This window comes from Drosophila yakuba, chromosome 4 (genome assembly GCF_016746365.2).
Source record: "Drosophila yakuba strain Tai18E2 chromosome 4, Prin_Dyak_Tai18E2_2.1, whole genome shotgun sequence".
In the NCBI taxonomy this organism is placed as follows: domain Eukaryota; kingdom Metazoa; phylum Arthropoda; class Insecta; order Diptera; family Drosophilidae; genus Drosophila; species Drosophila yakuba.
This window is the reverse complement of record NC_052531.2, coordinates 1,110,685-1,127,987: the sequence shown is the minus strand read 5'-3', so window position 1 is coordinate 1,127,987 and position 17,303 is coordinate 1,110,685. Positions and strand designations below refer to the sequence as shown.

General features: G+C 35.3%; 2 protein-coding genes across 6 annotated transcripts in view; one reads left to right on the top strand and one right to left on the bottom strand.

Moving 5' to 3' along the window:
• The window catches only part of LOC6523756 (plexin-A2), a 55,499-nt gene that overhangs the window by 19,776 nt on the left and 18,420 nt on the right, over window positions 1-17,303 (top strand). The gene's annotated exons all lie outside the window — the stretch shown is intronic.
• The window catches only part of LOC6523755 (paired box protein Pax-6), a 28,417-nt gene continuing 15,112 nt past the window's right edge, over window positions 3,999-17,303 (bottom strand). For 3 of the 4 annotated variants that reach the window (XM_039376977.1, XM_002099594.3, XM_015191449.2), the window contains 6 exons: window positions 12,803-12,979; window positions 12,316-12,398; window positions 7,633-7,887; window positions 7,427-7,575; window positions 6,091-6,293; window positions 3,999-6,035 (listed from right to left, as the gene is read on the bottom strand). In XM_039376977.1, the coding sequence (XP_039232911.1) occupies window positions 5,941-6,035; window positions 6,091-6,293; window positions 7,427-7,575; window positions 7,633-7,887; window positions 12,316-12,398; window positions 12,803-12,979 (962 nt within the window). In that variant the 3' untranslated portion in view covers window positions 3,999-5,940. The remainder of the gene's footprint in view (window positions 6,036-6,090; window positions 6,294-7,426; window positions 7,576-7,632; window positions 7,888-12,315; window positions 12,399-12,802; window positions 12,980-17,303) is intronic. The other variant, XM_015191450.2, reaches the window with a different exon arrangement.

Genomic DNA, 17,303 nt, shown 5'->3' with positions numbered 1-17,303 from the left:
CAACACTGACAGTTTTTGGCAGTTTGTGGGCGTGGCAAAAAGTTTTTCCGCAAATCGATAGAAATTTACAAGTCCAATACAAAAATAAAAAAATATCAAAACATTTTTCAAAGACCGATCTGACCACGCCTTCCCTAGCCGCCCATATAAGATATGTTTCCTCTTATTCTTAATTGTACGGTAGTTAATAATGCTAGCACTCGTTAAATTCAGCAAATGTTTTTAATTAATTTTTTTTAACACATAACCTTAATATTAATAACTAAAAAATAACAATGCATTCAAAATGGCTATAAATAAGTATTTTACATTAAAAAATGTTCATAAAAGTCGTGTTCTGCATCAAGATCTATTGAAAATTGATTTTTAGAGTCAGAATCTGAATCACTATCACTATTGTTAGCAGTGGCGGACTAAGGACACTTGAGGCCCGGGGAGGGTTTAAGTCGGGGGCCCCCTCAGCTTTTCATAAATTCGTCATAAAATGATTATTAAATTATTAATTAATGAAATACTTTGACAAGAAATAAATTTATTCAGAATATTAAATTACAATTCGACACGAGCGTTTTACAATCAAAGATTTCATTTTCTTCAGAGTCATGTCAAGTGTTATCGCTTTCTTTTGTAAATATACCTGAGTAGAATCAACTTCAGTTAGAATTATGAACCAAAATTCCAAGAAACACAAAAATGTGAAGTTGCAGATTGGGGGCAGTAACGTGCCTGCAGCAGATTTACTATTTAAATTTTCATCTGGAGAATCACGAATTGTTTATATTGTTTCAACCAAATTCACGATGTTATTCCTTGCTGCCTTCACACTTTGATGATGTGCGCTCCAGCGAGTGTTGGTTAATCTTTTCAAGGTCGTGTCTATGTTTTTTACAAGTATTTCCCATCTATGAGTAGAAGCAGCAAAGAAAGCATATACATATCTTCTGAAGTGTGCCAAGAATGTCTCGCTGGAGGTCACACAACCGAATGAATGAACGCCACAGAGATTCAAAGAATGATTAGAACATGGGTTGAATATTGCCTTAGGGTTTTGATTTCAAATCGTCGTTTGCACTCCTTTATGTCGACCAGACATTGTAAAAGCGTTGTCGTAACCTTGAGATGTGCACAGTTGAATGTCCAGTTTGTCTTTCTCCAATTCATTCAGAATATCTTCAGTTATGTCAGCTGCTGTTTTTCCATTCATTGCAAAAAACCCCAAAAACGATTCTCGCACTTCAATAACCTTTCCTTCAATGTGGACATACCTTACTATTTTACACAGTTGATCTATGTGACTGTTGTCTGGTGTGCTATCAAGTAGTAGGCCATAATACTTAGCCTTTTTGACATCTGATACGATATTCTCCCAAACGTGGTCTCCCAAAATGCAAATGAACTCATTTTGAATACCCTTTGATAAATACGAAGGCAATCTTTCTGATCCACCAGCACATTTTTCTAATTTTGACCAATGTTCTCTCAAGACAGGATCATATCCAGCCATCAATTTTACCAGCTCTAAAAAATTGGCCCGATTTTCTGACTCAAAATCTTCTCTGTGAGAAGATTTTTGCCAAAAAAAGAGTAGCTTGTATAGCCTGTGTAAAATATCTTGCCATTTCTTTGTTTCAGAATTTATGGGTTTTTGGGTGACGTGGTCTATGGTGTTTTCGTTTTTGAGCGTGACTGTCAGAGTTTTCCATTTTTCAAAATTTGACAAGTGTTTGTTAGAAGCCTCATGTTGTGCGATTTTTGGATTCAACTTCCACCACTGATCAAAGCCGGAAACAAATGTTTTTTGCAGGTCGTAATTGGTTGCCAAGATTCTACAGCAAAAACAATATAATTTCTTGGATGTTGTTGAATAAATCATCCACTTCCTGAGAACTTTGGTTCCATCTGCTGAATTTGTATAAAACCACGTATTTGTTAGACTTCGGTTAGTGCCTTTAATCGATCCTCCAATTCTTTCAGCTGCCAGGAATGGTTCATCCTTGTTTTGAAATATTTCACTTCCTTGCAGGATAATGGGCAATCGAATATTATATGGTAGATGTATTGGCCAGGTTGCTGCATCTTTTGAAAATTAATAATTGCTGCTGGAAGTTATTGATTCGTCACTTTGTGTATTAGGATCCGGTCTTTCAACATCTCCTCTTGTGTTTTCAACTCCAGAAAGATAATTAAATATGAAATGCTAAATATAAATAAAGGAAATAAACGTGAAATTCCAAAGCCTCAAGGTTAATCGTCTCTGCTGCGCTCAATATTATGAACCGTATATAGTTTGAAATCAACTTTATAAATCTCTTCAATACATATAAATCATTCCGTACAGGATTTTCATAAAAAAATGTTTTTCTTTGTTGAATTTTTTCATGAATTTGTTGATTTTGTTAAAAAAACATTTTTTTTTTCATCAATTAATTGATTGCAAGGCCCGTGGCGGACCGCCCCCCCATGCCATGTTGTTCTGCCGTGTACTCCTTCGAGCATGTAACCTCCTGTCACTCTTATAGTATTTGTTGCGATCCCATGAGGCGTTTTCGCAAAGAACACCTAATGGAATGATTGATGCTTCTATTATTTGGTAGCCATGCATTAACACTTTTTGGACCGTTGCCGACATTAAAAATCATGGATACAAGGACATATATGGACATATTGTGTTGGATCAATTGGTAGGTCCCAAGGAATAGCAATTAAAATATTGCTAAAATATGCAATGAGGAATTCATCAAGACCTAAAATTTCAGCTAGTAGCTTAGATGGGCGTCCAACTTGTCTTGATGTAGACGGCTTTGGATTTGAAGACAACAATGAACTTACTGTTATAACCATGTAGGACGAAAGCCATTTGGTATGCATTGTCTTAAATCTGGCCATATTTCTATTACAATTTGCCAAATTCTTTTGTATGTAAAGGTGAAAGCTTCTCACTTCGGTGTTAATTTCATCCTTTTTCTCCGTGCTTAAGTCGAATTCTTTCAGTTCATCACAAATCCAACTCGAAACGGAAGATGCGCTACGATTATTTTGTATGTAGATATCAAGCAGTTGCTCATAGGCGAACTCAACCAGCAAAGCAGATTAGCTTTTTTCTACTTTTGGACAACACGAATAAACGCACACAAAAAACACATTAACAAACATGAACAAAATTTTTTTTATACAAATATTCTACATACCTTGGTCATTCTTTTCCATAATTTTTGTGAAAATTGGTTAAACCACAAAAATTTTGGCACGCTCAACAAAATTTGTCCTGCGCTTTTTAGTTTTGCACGCATGCAATCAAACAGTTTTAAGGGTGGTTGTCCGGTAGGGGGCTTTGGATTTAATACACTTTTATCCACTTAACGGTTTTTATTCTTTATTTCGTATATGGATATTATTTGCTAATATTATAAATACCTTCGGCAAAGTCGATCATAGCATTAGTGGAAATACTTCATTTTAATTAAAATGTATCTAAATGTATATCTAATCCAGTAATTTAATTGTACTGTTAAACGAGCTACAACGTGTTACGATAGGAAAATTGGCTGCAAATTTTAAAATTATTGATCAAATATTTATAATGTTTAGTGTCGGCATTGCATTGACAACATATTAGGGTAAACACAGTGCCTTAAATATTTAGTGCTTTTTAAAATCTGGCTTAAAGTGTTTGTTATGAAACAATTAGATAGTCGACAGTCGAATCGATTAACTTCTCAAATTCCTAATTTTGTAACTGGTTGTTTGTCAATGTCCATAAACACGAACTGTTCAAAATCGAAATATTTTTTAAAAAGCTGTCCGCCATTTTGTAAATGTGAACGCCGATAGGTTGAACTATGAAAGTTTAGTGCCTAGTCCCATTCCTTGCTCGTTGTTTTTGAATCGGGGGATTCGTAAAAAAGTTCTAGCTAAAAGTCCTAATGGTCCCAATTTGTATTAATGTACGTTGCACTCTCTTTGAAATTCGCCATGATAAATGTATGAGTTAAAAAAGATTTTCACGTTTATGTACGATTTTATTAAGTCCCTCTTATGAACAACAGATTCTGAATATTCTGTATATTCTGAAGTATTACAATTATTTATTTTATTTATAAATTTGAACCATACATTATATATATACGACTTTTTATTATTAAATATATAAACCTGAAGGCTTGTTGGGGAGGTGCTTATCTGGATGAAATGTTGGCTCAGTTCCTTCATTGGAGTCAAGTTCGTTGCAATTCATTTCAATCTTACGTTGTTATAAGTTTTTAATTAATAACTAGGGTTTTATTTTACGAACTGGTGGAATAATAACTTATAAATTAAATTTAAAATAATCATGTACACAACATTTATTAATAAACTAAATATTATTTTTAAATATAGAGTTTTTAAACTATATCGACCAGTAAACGCATAGTAATATTTTTTTATTAACCTAAAATGTAGTCTATATAAGGAGGTTTACTGTTTTCTTAAGCAAACGAATCAACTATTTTTTAATTTATTGCATGACGATCATATTAGAAACACCTTATAGTACTCATGTATGTATGTACATCTTATAATAGATATGTACAATGTAGATAAATCTTTTATGTTCTCGTATTTGTCAAATTGTTTATAAGGCGACAAAGAAAATTTCTTCCTTCTAAACTATACAATAAATTAGCATCATCCTGTATATTTCATTCAACTTAAAAAAATATGTACATATGTAACATGTAATAATGTGCAATGGCGAAAAGGGAGTAAAAATCATTTTTATACCCGTTACTCGTAAAGTAATTGAGTATGGGAAATTTGATTAAAATTACGTTAAAGTAAAAGACAAATATTAAGTCTTTGAGCACTCACAATGATAAAGTGTTTTTATCGCTTTAATGTTAACAGATTTCGTTAGTGTACATGTAATTTTGCTTTTCTTCGTAATACTAAAGAGGTAGTGAAAGTTAAATAAAAGTTTATTAAAAACCTTAAAAATTTAATGTGTACGCTCCTAAATCGAACTGAAAAGGAAAAACGTCGCTATTCGTCATCTTGGTCTTTAACGTACTTCCCTAAATTGAGTAGCGGTGATGTCTGCTGGAAAAAAGACACAAAGCTCAAAGGTGATAAAATCAGTATAGATGACTTAATGTGTAAACAAGTCAGTATAGTGGTGTTTTGACCTAAATATATTACGGATATAATATTGTGAAGATTAAAAAAAATAGTTTTAACTTAAAAGACATTGCACTGTTATACCAAATATTCGATTATTAAAGGGTAGTTAGAACTTAGAAGTACAACTGACTTAAAATCTATTATCCCGATAGGGTGTTAATCAACAGTCTGTAAGATGGTTGATAAATATATATAATATATATATATTATCTGTGAAATACTATAACTTATTTTAAACAAACTCTTAGCAGGTTAGAAATGTCGGAACTTAAAATAAGGGATGTGAACGAAGCGGAACTATTGTTTACAAATCTTAAATATTTGTTTATTCAATAACAACTGCTTTATTTAATCATAAATTTTAATGTAGACTTAGCATTTTGTGTACTTTTTAAAACACTTTTAGTGTGCAGTCCACACGTTTCACGCTGAAGGGAATCACCCTTTTTAAATTACTTGAAAGTCCTGATGGTAGTTCACGTTAGGACTGTCAAAAAGTTCCGGCTTTCCTGAATCGCGTGGTGTTAAGGAAACTATAAGACCTTGACCTATAATAACATCTACATCCTTCCCCGACCCAGCGGTCATGTTTAAATATCTAGATGAACAGCACGTTGTCTGGTTCTTCAAACTAGGTGGGTTTTTGTTACTTTTTGTGGTTTGTATACTAACAATTGAATGCGCTTTTCGGTGTTTATGTCTTTCCGAAGATGCTTGTGCGGCAATGATTGCAGCAGCAGTCGCCTTTGACAAAAGATCTGATGGTGAGTCAAAGATTGACGATCACTGAAGACGTGGCCAGTAATTGCTTCCCGTTAGGTCAGACACATTTTGCGTTGAAATCTGCACAGGCACCGAAACGCCTGCAGAAATGACACCTTAGAAAAGAACGACTGTTAATGTACACCTGTAACAATAGGTTCACAATATTACCTGTATTTGATGACGGCATTGGAGAACTATTGGTATAAACGCCATGCTGAGGTGGCTGTTGGTGTGCAGCTGCGGGATTGCAAGCTGTATTTCGGTGATGGGCTGGCACATAGGGAGATCCTAGTGATAACGGATCGTGAAACATGTAAGGATAGGCATCGCGTTGTTGTAAGCATGACGGTGTCATTGATCCTAATGAGGAGCTGTCGAATAATCAAAAGTGTGAAAGTTTGAGATTAAATGATTACCTATTTTGTACACAAAAATTTTTAATTCGTATAGCAAAAATAATGTTCATATATTGAACTATATTTAAGATTTATAAGATAGAACCTTGAATTTCTTACATTATGTTAGGGCCATAATAGCTATTAAGTCGATGTTTGGTGTGCATAAGAAAAATCGATTAGTAAAGTAAAAAGACGAGCAATGAAAAACCAGTGCTAAGTAGCCCTTTGTATACCCTTGCCGAGGGGGTATTGGGACATTAGCTATCACATATAAAGCATACATATATACATTTTTATTCTTTATCCGAGTTGATATAGTCCAAGTTCATCTGTCAGTTTCTACGCAAACTTGTCTCTTAGTTTTAGAACTATCAACATGAGTATACATAAGTCAAAACTATATATTATATACTTTTAGCTGTTATGAGAAAAATAGAAAATACATATTAGTTATTTTTATACCCGCTACTCGTAGAGCAAAAGGGTATACTAGATTCGTTGAAAAGTATGTAACAGTCAGAAGGAAGCGTTTCCGACCATATAAAGTATATATGTTCTTGATCAGGATCAATAGCCGAGTCGATTTGGCCATGTCCGTCTGTCCGTCCGTCTGTCCGTCTGTCTGTCCGCATGAACGTCGAGATCTCAGGAACTACAAAAGCTAGAAAGTTGAGACTAAGCACACAGACTCCAGAGACATAGACGCAGCGCAAGTTTGTCGATTCATGTTGCCACGCCCACTCTAACGCCCACAAACCGCCCAAAACTGCGACGTCCACACTTTTGAAAAATGTTTTAATATTTTTTCATTTTTGTATTAGTCTTGTAAATTTCTATCGATTTTTGCCACGCCCACTCTAACGCCCACAACCTGCCAAAAACTGTCAGTGTTGAAGACCTCCTTCGCACTTCCACTAGCTGAGTAACGGGTATCATATAGTCGGGGAACTCGACTATAGCGTTCTCTCTTGTTTAAATATATAAATACTGCAAGGATATAAAAGCTTCGCTTGTCAAAGCTAGCTTCCTTTCTTATTGGTTATTTAATTTAGATATATAAATAATAATTTATGCACTTGAAAAAATAATTGCTTTCCAAAACATACTTGTAGTTTTCAGCCATCGTTGCAATCGGTTGGGGGATAGATGAGTACATGGTGTTGAATCCAGAATTTAAGGGAAGCCGCGGTGCCGCTGGCTGAAGTGGAGGGCTTTCAGAGCTGGTATGTGTAGCATTAGCTTCACCACCCAAAACCTATTTAAAAAGATATAAGGAAATTTAAAAACATTAAAATCACCTAAAATCTCTTACAGTTGGTCCATTGGAAGCCTCGGGTAGGCTATTACTAATTAATGCAGATGATGCTCGTTCGGCAACGAGGATTGCTGCGTTGGCAATTCCTGGAGTTGAATTATTTGACGTTGCGACGGAGGAAGATGTAGTTGTTCCTGAAGAATTATTTGCCGTGCTGGGTCGACCACTGCCGTCCACGGTATCAGCCGAACGTCTCTGAGTTCGCATTTTTTCTTCTCGACGCCATTTAGCTCGTCGGTTTGAAAACCAAACCTATTATATATAAAATATTCCTTGATGAAGTGATTCATTTATATTTCTTATAAAAATAATATGTTATAATATATTTTACATTTTCTTCGAAAATTAAATATATAAACTAATAAGAGAAAACAAAGAAGCTAAATAATGTATGTAGCTACATTTTTTAGGCGAGCTAGTCCATATATATCTACCGGCCTGACTGCTACGTTTTTATACCCGTTACTCGTAGAGTAAAAGGGTATACTAGATTCGTTGAAAAGTATGTAACAGGCAGAAGGAAGCGTTTCCGACCATATAAAGTATATATATGGTATTCTTGATCAGGATCAATAGCCGAGTCGATTTGGCCATGTCCGTCTGTCCGTCCGTCTGTCCGTCTGTCTATCCGTATGAACGTCGAGACCTCAGGAACTACAAAAGCTAGAAAGTTGAGACTAAGCACACAGACTCCAGAGACATAGACGCAGTTTGTCAAGTTTGTCGATTCATGTTGCCACGCCCACTCTAACGCCCACAAACCGCCCAGAACTGCGACGCCCACACTTTTGAAAAATGTTTTAATATTTTTTCATTTTTGTATTGGTATGGTAAATTTATATCGATTTGCAAAAAAACTTTTTGCCACGCCCACTCTAACGCCCACAAACCGCCCAAAACTGCCACGCCCACACTTTTGAAAAATGTTTTAATATTTTTTCATTTTTGTATTGGTCTTGAAAATTTCTATCGACTTGCAAAAAATCTTTTTGCCACGCCCACTCTTACGCCCACAAACCGCCCAAAGCTGCCACGCCCACACTTTTGAAAAATGTTTTGATATTTTTTCATTTTTGTATTAGTCTTGTAAATTTCTATCTATTCGCCAAAAAACTTTTTGCCACGCCCACTCTAACGCCCACAAACCGCCAAAAACTGTCCTTCGCACTTACACTAGCTGAGTAACGGGCATCAGATAGTCGGGAAAATCGACTATAGCGTTCTCTCTTGTTTTCTTTTAAGCGTTTATAATAAACAGTTTTGTTTTTATACTCGTAGAGTAAAATGGTATACTAGATTTGTTGAAAAGTATGTAATAGGCAGAAGGAGGCGTTTCTGGCCATATAAAATATATATATTCTACATCTACAATATATATATTCTACATATAGCGTTCTCTCTTGTTTTTTTAGTAACCTGAGATCGATATATGTATGTATATATAAAAACCATTGCTACTTTTTGTAATTCTTATACCCGTTTCTCGTAAACTAAAATGATATGATAGATTCGTTGAAAAGTATGTAACAGGTAAATCAAAGCCCTTCTGAACACCTGGCCACACCTGTCCGTATGAACGCCTCGATCTCAGCTGTAAAAGTTAGAAAGTTTAGATTAAGCAAGCACATTCCCGAGACATGGTGCCACGCTCTTACGCCCAGTATTGCCAGTCTCAAACTTTTAAAAAACGTTTTGAACTTGTTTCGTTATTTGTCTTGCCATTTTCTATCGGTAAAAGCTTTTTGACCACGCGCCTTCTAACGCCCACAAACCGCCAATAACTGTTAAACCCACATTTTTGAAATTTTAATATTTTTAATTTCCACGATGTTCCAGAAAATGTTCTTTCGTTTGCACTTCCACAAGAAATTTATGTAACAATTAGTTTTTTGTGTTATTTACTGTTATACGTAGCGAAACACGTATCAAGTTGCTCGTTATATTTACAAATCCTGAGTTATGGGAGCCATGATGATGTAAAATTGGTTTTTTTATAACATTACAACCGAAAAGGCAAATACTATCAGCTTAGCTTAGCGAAACTTTGAAAACATTTCATAGGCGTTTTAAAATTTTTATAAATCCGGTGTGGTTGCGTATGATTACATAAAAACAATTCATTGGTGGGACCGAAAGCAACGTAGCCATGTAAACTAAGGTAAGGTTCGGGCGATGATGCCTATGCATTTTTTGAACTGTCGGAACTAATTTATATTATTACTGAAGTGGAACAGGAGAGAGCATACAAAATTGGTTTTTTGATAAGAAAACATTCGCAGCCTAATGAACCTATTTCTTTTGTCACGCAGTTAAGTTTAGGAGCAAATACACCCTTTGTATGCGGTTTTACTTGTAACTTAACACAAGCGAAATAAAGGGAGCCAAAACATTGGAGATGACAAAGGGGTGAAAACGGATTACAATACTTTTTTGCTTTAATATATTTTCACCATGACATTTATTACCCAGCGTTATTGTTGCAGCTCCCACTCCGACCTAAGCTCTTCAAGCTTGGAATATCTCGCTTCGCCCCGTTATTACCACTCAATGCGAAAAATCACAAGCAGTTTCAAGTATTTTTACAGTCAAATTGTTTTTATTCACTTAAACAAATAATCAAGAGCAAAACGATGAATCTCACTTTACCGACAAAACAACACAGTAGCTCCAGGGTTGAAAAGTGTTTGAGGGATGACTTCTTAACCGCCCGTTCCGCTGCTTATACTTGAGGACGCCTCGAGGTAAAATGCTTTACAATTATGTTACAAGATGCAGTTATACAAATAACGCATAGAGCTTAATTATTTAAGATTTTTTGCGACCTCGGCACTCTTATGCATGTGTTGCAAAAATGCTGCAGTTACGATAATGCTAAAGATTCTAATGTCACCTACGTAGTGAAAGTTTGTTTCAAAGTTTTTTGTATCCTGATGTTGCCACAAACCGCCTAAAGCAGTCACACCCGCTGTAGTGAAGAATTTTAACATTTTTCTGGCATAGAAAGAGAAAAAAATAATAAAATGAAAAATCATGTAAGTGTGGGCGTGACAGTTTTAGTAGACCCTTTGTGCATAGTATACAAACTTGCGCCTTCTGTATGTCTCTAAAAGCTTGATTTTAACTTTCTAGCTTTTATAGATCATGAAATCTCGACGTTCATACGGACGGACAGACAGACGAACGCTCTTGGCCAGAACAACTAGGCTATTGATCCTGATCAAGACTATATAAAATTATATACATTCATACGGACGGACTTGGCCAGATTGACTAGGGTCTTGATCCTGATCGAGAATATATATACCCTTTATGGTTGGAAATGCTTTCTTCTACCTGTTACATACTTGTTGACTGATGCAGTGTACCCTTTTACTATACCAGTGTAACTGGTATAACTAGACTGGAAGCATTGTTCAGCAAGCCGAAGCTTATATACCCTTGCGGAACTTTTAATCTTTATTATTTTCGATTCATTTTATTAATGTTTCTGAGGCATCTCAGAATTATAAGTATATTTACATTAATCTAAAATAAAAACAAGAGAGAACGCTATAGTCGAGTTCGCCGACTATATGATACCCGTTCCTCAGCTAGTGGAAGTGCGAAGAAGAGTCTTCAACACTGACAGTTTTTGGCAGTTTGTGGGCGTGGCAAAAAGTTTTTCCGCAAATCGATAGAAATTTACAAGTCCAATACAAAAATAAAAAAATATCAAAACATTTTTCAAAAGTGTGGGCGTGGCAGTTTTGGGCGGTTTGTGGGCGTTAGAGTGGGCATGGCAAAAAGTTTTTTGGCAAATCGATAGAAATTTACAAGTCCAATACAAAAATGAAAAAATATCAAAACATTTTTCAAAAGTGTGGGCGTAACAGTTTTGGGCGGTGGCAACATGAATCGACAAACTTGCGCTGCGTCTATTACTCTGGAGTAATAATTACAGACGGACGGACAGACAGACGGACAGACGGACATGGCCAGATCGACTCGACTATTGATCCTGATCCTTATATGGTCGGAAACGGTTCCTTCTGCCTGTTACATACTTTTCAAGGAATCTAGTATACCCTTTTACTCTACGAGTAACGGGTATAATTATATATAGTTAAAAAACTGAAGTATGCCAAACACATTACAACAACAAGCTTAACAAAAACCTCACAAGAAACATAAGCACACAGATATTTCCTAAGACTTGTTTTAAATTTATTAATTTAATTTCAACAGTAATTTATTTCTTTAATATTAGTTAAATTATTGATTAAAATGTTTTAAAATATATAATGAATGTAACATTTATTAAAATTAAAGTAATTTTTAAAGAACTTCTATTTAGGATTGGCAATCGCGACCGGTTCATTTTCTTAATATTGATTAAAATTAGCCATAGTCATTGGCAACCTAAGAATGCTTTGATCTTCGATCGGTTTTGAGATCGGTTTTTTCTCTGGGTGTATAGGTTACCGACCACAAAATTAATCTGCGATTAAACTATTTTAAATTAGCTGTACTTCAATGCCACTAAAACGCACTTCTAAAGAATTTCTTAAATACAATTTTCTTATGGAAAAAAATGTAGACACAAAAGTTATTATATGTTTAACATTATTAACAAAAACAAAATTGAGTAATGCAAATTAGGGCTACAAACAGAATATAATTAAACAAAACTGAAAGACAAACCTGAATACGTGCCTCTGGCAAACCAATTTTATCTGCAAGCCTTTCTCGCGCAAAAACATCCGGATAATGTGTTCTTTCAAATTCTGTAATGCACGTCGATAAAGGTTCAGATAAAAGTTATATTTCAATTAGTGATTATATATTAATGCAGATTGATAAAAGTACTTTGTAAGTTCTTTGTTTAAAACAAAGCAAAAATGCGAGAAATTTATACCTTTTACAAACTATCTCGCTGATTTATACTATCCAATCTTTTAATGTACAAAGATAAGTCTTGTAACCATTGACAAAGAACTACGTTATAGTCCTAGAAAGCAAATTATAATCACAGTACTTATATCTTAATGACGAGCCTAATATTTCCGACCTTAAAACAAACCCTATATAGATTTATTCAGAAAAGTAGAAACGCGACTTGATTTTGTCAAGTACAGAAAGTAGTACAATTTATTTCGCTATTAAAGCCTAGTTAAAATACAAATATTACCTTTTTCGAGACTGTCAATTTGCTCATTAGAAAATGATGTCCGATTGCGTTGTAACTTCCTTTTTAGGCGCAACCGCATTTGAGAGTCTTCGTCTCCAGATGAATTATGTTCAGAGTTGCCATCCGACGTACTATCGTGAGAGTTTGTATGCGAAACTTCAACTGAAAATTGTAATTCTAAAAGAAATATTGAAAATAATATATTATATTTTCCATTTATATGTTCCTTTAAAAACAAGAACCACTAAAGTGTCTGGACTATATATGTATGTTCATATCCTTAAGTTTCCGTGATCTGGCCGCTTATACGAACAAACAGACGACTTCATTGACCAGGCAAGGACTTTGATCAATAATATATAATATTTATTTAATTCTTATTCATTATTGGGTCGGAAACTTTTCCTTTTACCTGTTACATATGCTCAACATCTATGGTATACATTTCATATTAAATAATACAAAATATTAATTTTCTTACTCGTACCTCGTAAAGTACTAGATTCGCTGAAATGTATGTAAGACGGGGTATTGGGACTTCTCAACAAAAGCAGTACTCGAGTAGATTTAAGAAGAGATGCAGAAAAAGTATTAAGACAGGAGTAGAGACAGCAGAGCGACAGAAGAGAATAGCGACAGCGGAGAAGCAGGAGAAGCGACAGTAGAGCAGCAGCAGAGCGACAGAAGAGAGCAGTAGAAACAGCAGAGCGACAGAAGAGAGAAGCGACAGCAGAGAGCAGCAGCAGAGCGAGAGAAGGGGATTCGGAGAGTAGAAGTCAGCAGATACGGACGTCAGAGAACGAGTTAAGAAAGCAGAAAAAACAAAAGCAGAAAACTTAAACTAAACTTGTAAAATCGTTAAATCGTTAATAATAATACTGATATTTAAATACCTATAATAATAAAAACCAAAGTTGAGTAAATCTCATCTTACATGTATGTATCAGGTAGAACGAAACCTATCCAACCCTACAAAGTACATACATATATTATTAGTTAGAATCAATATTCTAGTCGATCTGACCGTGTCCGTATGTTCATCCCTTGAACGTCGAGCTCTCGGAAAAAATTAGGGCTGGTGAATGGATATTAGATATGCCGAGTACGCTGCAGAAATTCGATTCGTCCACAATCCGCCCCAAACTGCATCGCCCAAACTTTTGAAAAATGTTTTGAAAAATACTTTTTGTCACTCCCACGTTAACGCAAAAAAACCGCAGAAAACTGGAATGCCATTTGAAAAATGTTTTGATATTTTTATACCCGTTATTCGTAGAGTAAAAGGGAATACGAGACTCGTTAAAAGTATGTAAGAGGCAGAAGGAAGCGTGATCAGGATCAGTCCGACTGATCAAGTCCGTATGAACGGCTAGATCTCAGGATATCAGCTGGAATATTGAGATTAAGCATGTAGCTTTCAGAGACTAGACGCAGCGCACGTTTCCTTCCAAATACCCACAAACCTCCCAAAACTGCTACGCCCACACATTCGAAAAATGTATAGATATTTTTATACCCGTTACTCGTAGAGTAAATGGGTATACTAGATTCTTTAAATTGTATGTAACAGGCAGAAGGAAGCGTTTCCGACCATATAAAGTATATATATTCTTGATCAGGATCAATAGTCGAGTCGATCTGACCATGTCCGTCTGTCCGTCCGTCTATCTGTCCGTCTGTCGGTCCGTATGAACTCTGAGATCTCAGGAACTACTAAAGCTAGAAGGTTGAGATTAACCACACAGACTCCAGAGACATAGACGCAGCGCAAGTTTGTCGATTCATGTTGCCACGCCCACTCTAACGCCCACAAACTGCCCAAAGCTGCCACGCCCACACTTTTGAAAAATGTTTTGATATTTTTTCATTTTTGTATTAGTCTTGTAAATTTCTATTAATTTGCCAAAAAACTTTTTGCCACGCCCACTCTATCGCCCTCATACCGCCAAACACTGTCAGTGCATAAGACTCTCCTTCGCATTTCCACTAGCTGATTAACGGGTATCAGATAGTCGGGGAACTCGACTGTAGCGTTTTCTCTTGTTTTATGTTTATTGAAAGAGCACAGGAGTTATTCTCTGCCTTATATTTTCTTAGATCGAATTTCTTCCTAAAGAAGGTCAACACCTAACTTAAAAAATACAAATTATACTGAATTCGCCTATAGTTATTTTAAGGTGAGGAACGGTTGCCGAAATTCAGTTAATTCAATCTCTTTTAATTTGTGATTGTTTTAAATTCAAAAAGCCGTTTTAGTGTGTAAAAGGCAGAAGAAAGCGTTTCCGACCTTATTAAGTTAATTAGGATAAATAGGAAGGACATCAAGGGGGAAGTCCAATTTTAAGATGGCTATAATAGATTCAAAGTCGATAAGCAACGGTGGACGAGGATAAAATAATTTCGGGACAAAAACAATCCATTCTATTTAAAATAGATTAAAAAAGGGGTATTTTGGATACTATCGTCGCCCTTTCTGCGTTTAATGGGTTCCTCGATAGTATTCTAATAATAAGAAAAAAACATTTTCATTATTTAGGTAAACAAAATTTTAATGTAACTTTTTAACGGAATCATTAAGGATAGCAGATATACCTTGCCAAGGGGATTAGGTTGTGTGGTTTTGATATTTCTTATTATACCGGTTACTCGTAGAGTAAAAGGGTATACAAAATTCGTTGAAAAGTATGTAACAGGAAGAAGGAAGCGTTTCCGACCACATAAAGTATATATATTATTGATCAGGATCAAGCCAAGTCGATCTGGCCAAGTCCGTATGTCCGTTTAAACGTCAAGATCTCAGGTTCTACACAATCTAAAAAGTTGAGATTAAGCATACAGACAGCAGAAATATTTTTTCATTTTTTTGTTAGTAATGTAAATTTCTATCAATCTGCAGAAAAACTTTTTGCCACGCCCACTCTAACGCTGACAAACCGCCAAAAACTGTCAGTGTTGAAGAGCCTTCTTCGCACTTTCACCAGCTGAGTAACGGGTATCAGATAGTCGGGGAACTCGGCTATAGCGCTCTGTCTTGTTTTATTATTTGATTGTCAAATTCTGTGGGAATACCTAAAACAGCCACGATTTCTTTCCTTTTTATTATTTTTCTATTGATTTGCCAAAAAAAAATTACATTTCTTGTGCACAATTCCACTTCTGAGTAACGGATATCGAGAAAATCGGCTATATCATTTTCTTTTGTTCTCTACGTTTATACTCTTGCAGATAATTACAGGTGATATCTATGTGATATCTGATATCCATGTTACATTTACCGTGTTTGTGGTCGTTAGAGTTGTCAAATTTTGTTTGCCATATTGGAAGAAATTGGCAAGAAAACTTAAAAATTTGTAAGATATTTAAAAATATCACAGATAGACTTGGATAGTATACAAATCCTAGTTTTGTTATACTGGATCATAATGTGTTCTTATTCCGTATATTTAAAGTTTTTGTTAAATCTATATTTATTAGAACAGTATATGAACTTCGGCTTGCCAATACTTCCATTCTTGTTTAAATAAGGATTAGAAAATCAGGATCAATAGCCGAGTCGATTTGGACATGTCCGTCTGTCCGTCCGTCTGTCTGTCCGTATGAACGTCGAGATCTCAGGAACTACAAAAGCTAGAAAGTTGAGATTAGGAATACAGACTCCAGGGACATAGACGCAGCGCAAGTTTGTCGAATCATGCTGCCCACAAACCGCCCAAAACTGCCACGCCCACACTTTTGAAAAGTGTTTTAATATTTTTTCATTTTTGTATTGGTCTTGTAAATTTCTATCGATTTGCAAAAAAACTTTTTGGAACGCCCACTCTAACGCCCACAAACCGCCAAAAACTGTCCTTCGCACTTACACTAGCTGATAACGGGTAGTCAGATAGTCGGGGAACTCCACTATAGCGTTCTCTCTTGTTTTTTTCTTAATTTCACTAACAAATATTATTTCTTTTCTTAAATGATTTAATTTTAATCGTCACTGCGGAACGACATTAGATTAAATTAAATGTTAGAAAGGGGTCAGCTAATGCTTACTGGTAATGAAGACATATGTTAGCTCAATTTATTGATTAAAGAAAAAGCAAAAACAATTCAACGTATCAAAAGCTGGAACAGAATAGCTGATTCAATGAGACTTAATGGCAAATAACAAATGACCAACAAATTAACTATTTGTTTGCCCTGATGTTTGATCATCTGTGACAAAATACTTGCAATTGTTTGCTTCCGCCTCTAAAGAGGGTTGCATTTTATTTAGCACAAGGCCCTTTCTTTCTATGTATATGCCTACATGCTTAAAGAAATTGGACAGAAGGAAATTTATACTTTGACCATTTTAACCACCGTTTAGTCATTAGATTTGTTAAAGTCTGGTGAAGTCTTTTACAATCAAAGAATATCGAACCACCATAGGTGACTTTTATATTCTCGTTAATATTTGTTATATTTATATTTAACGAATTGCGCGATATCGATAGAGAAACTCTGCCTCGCGATA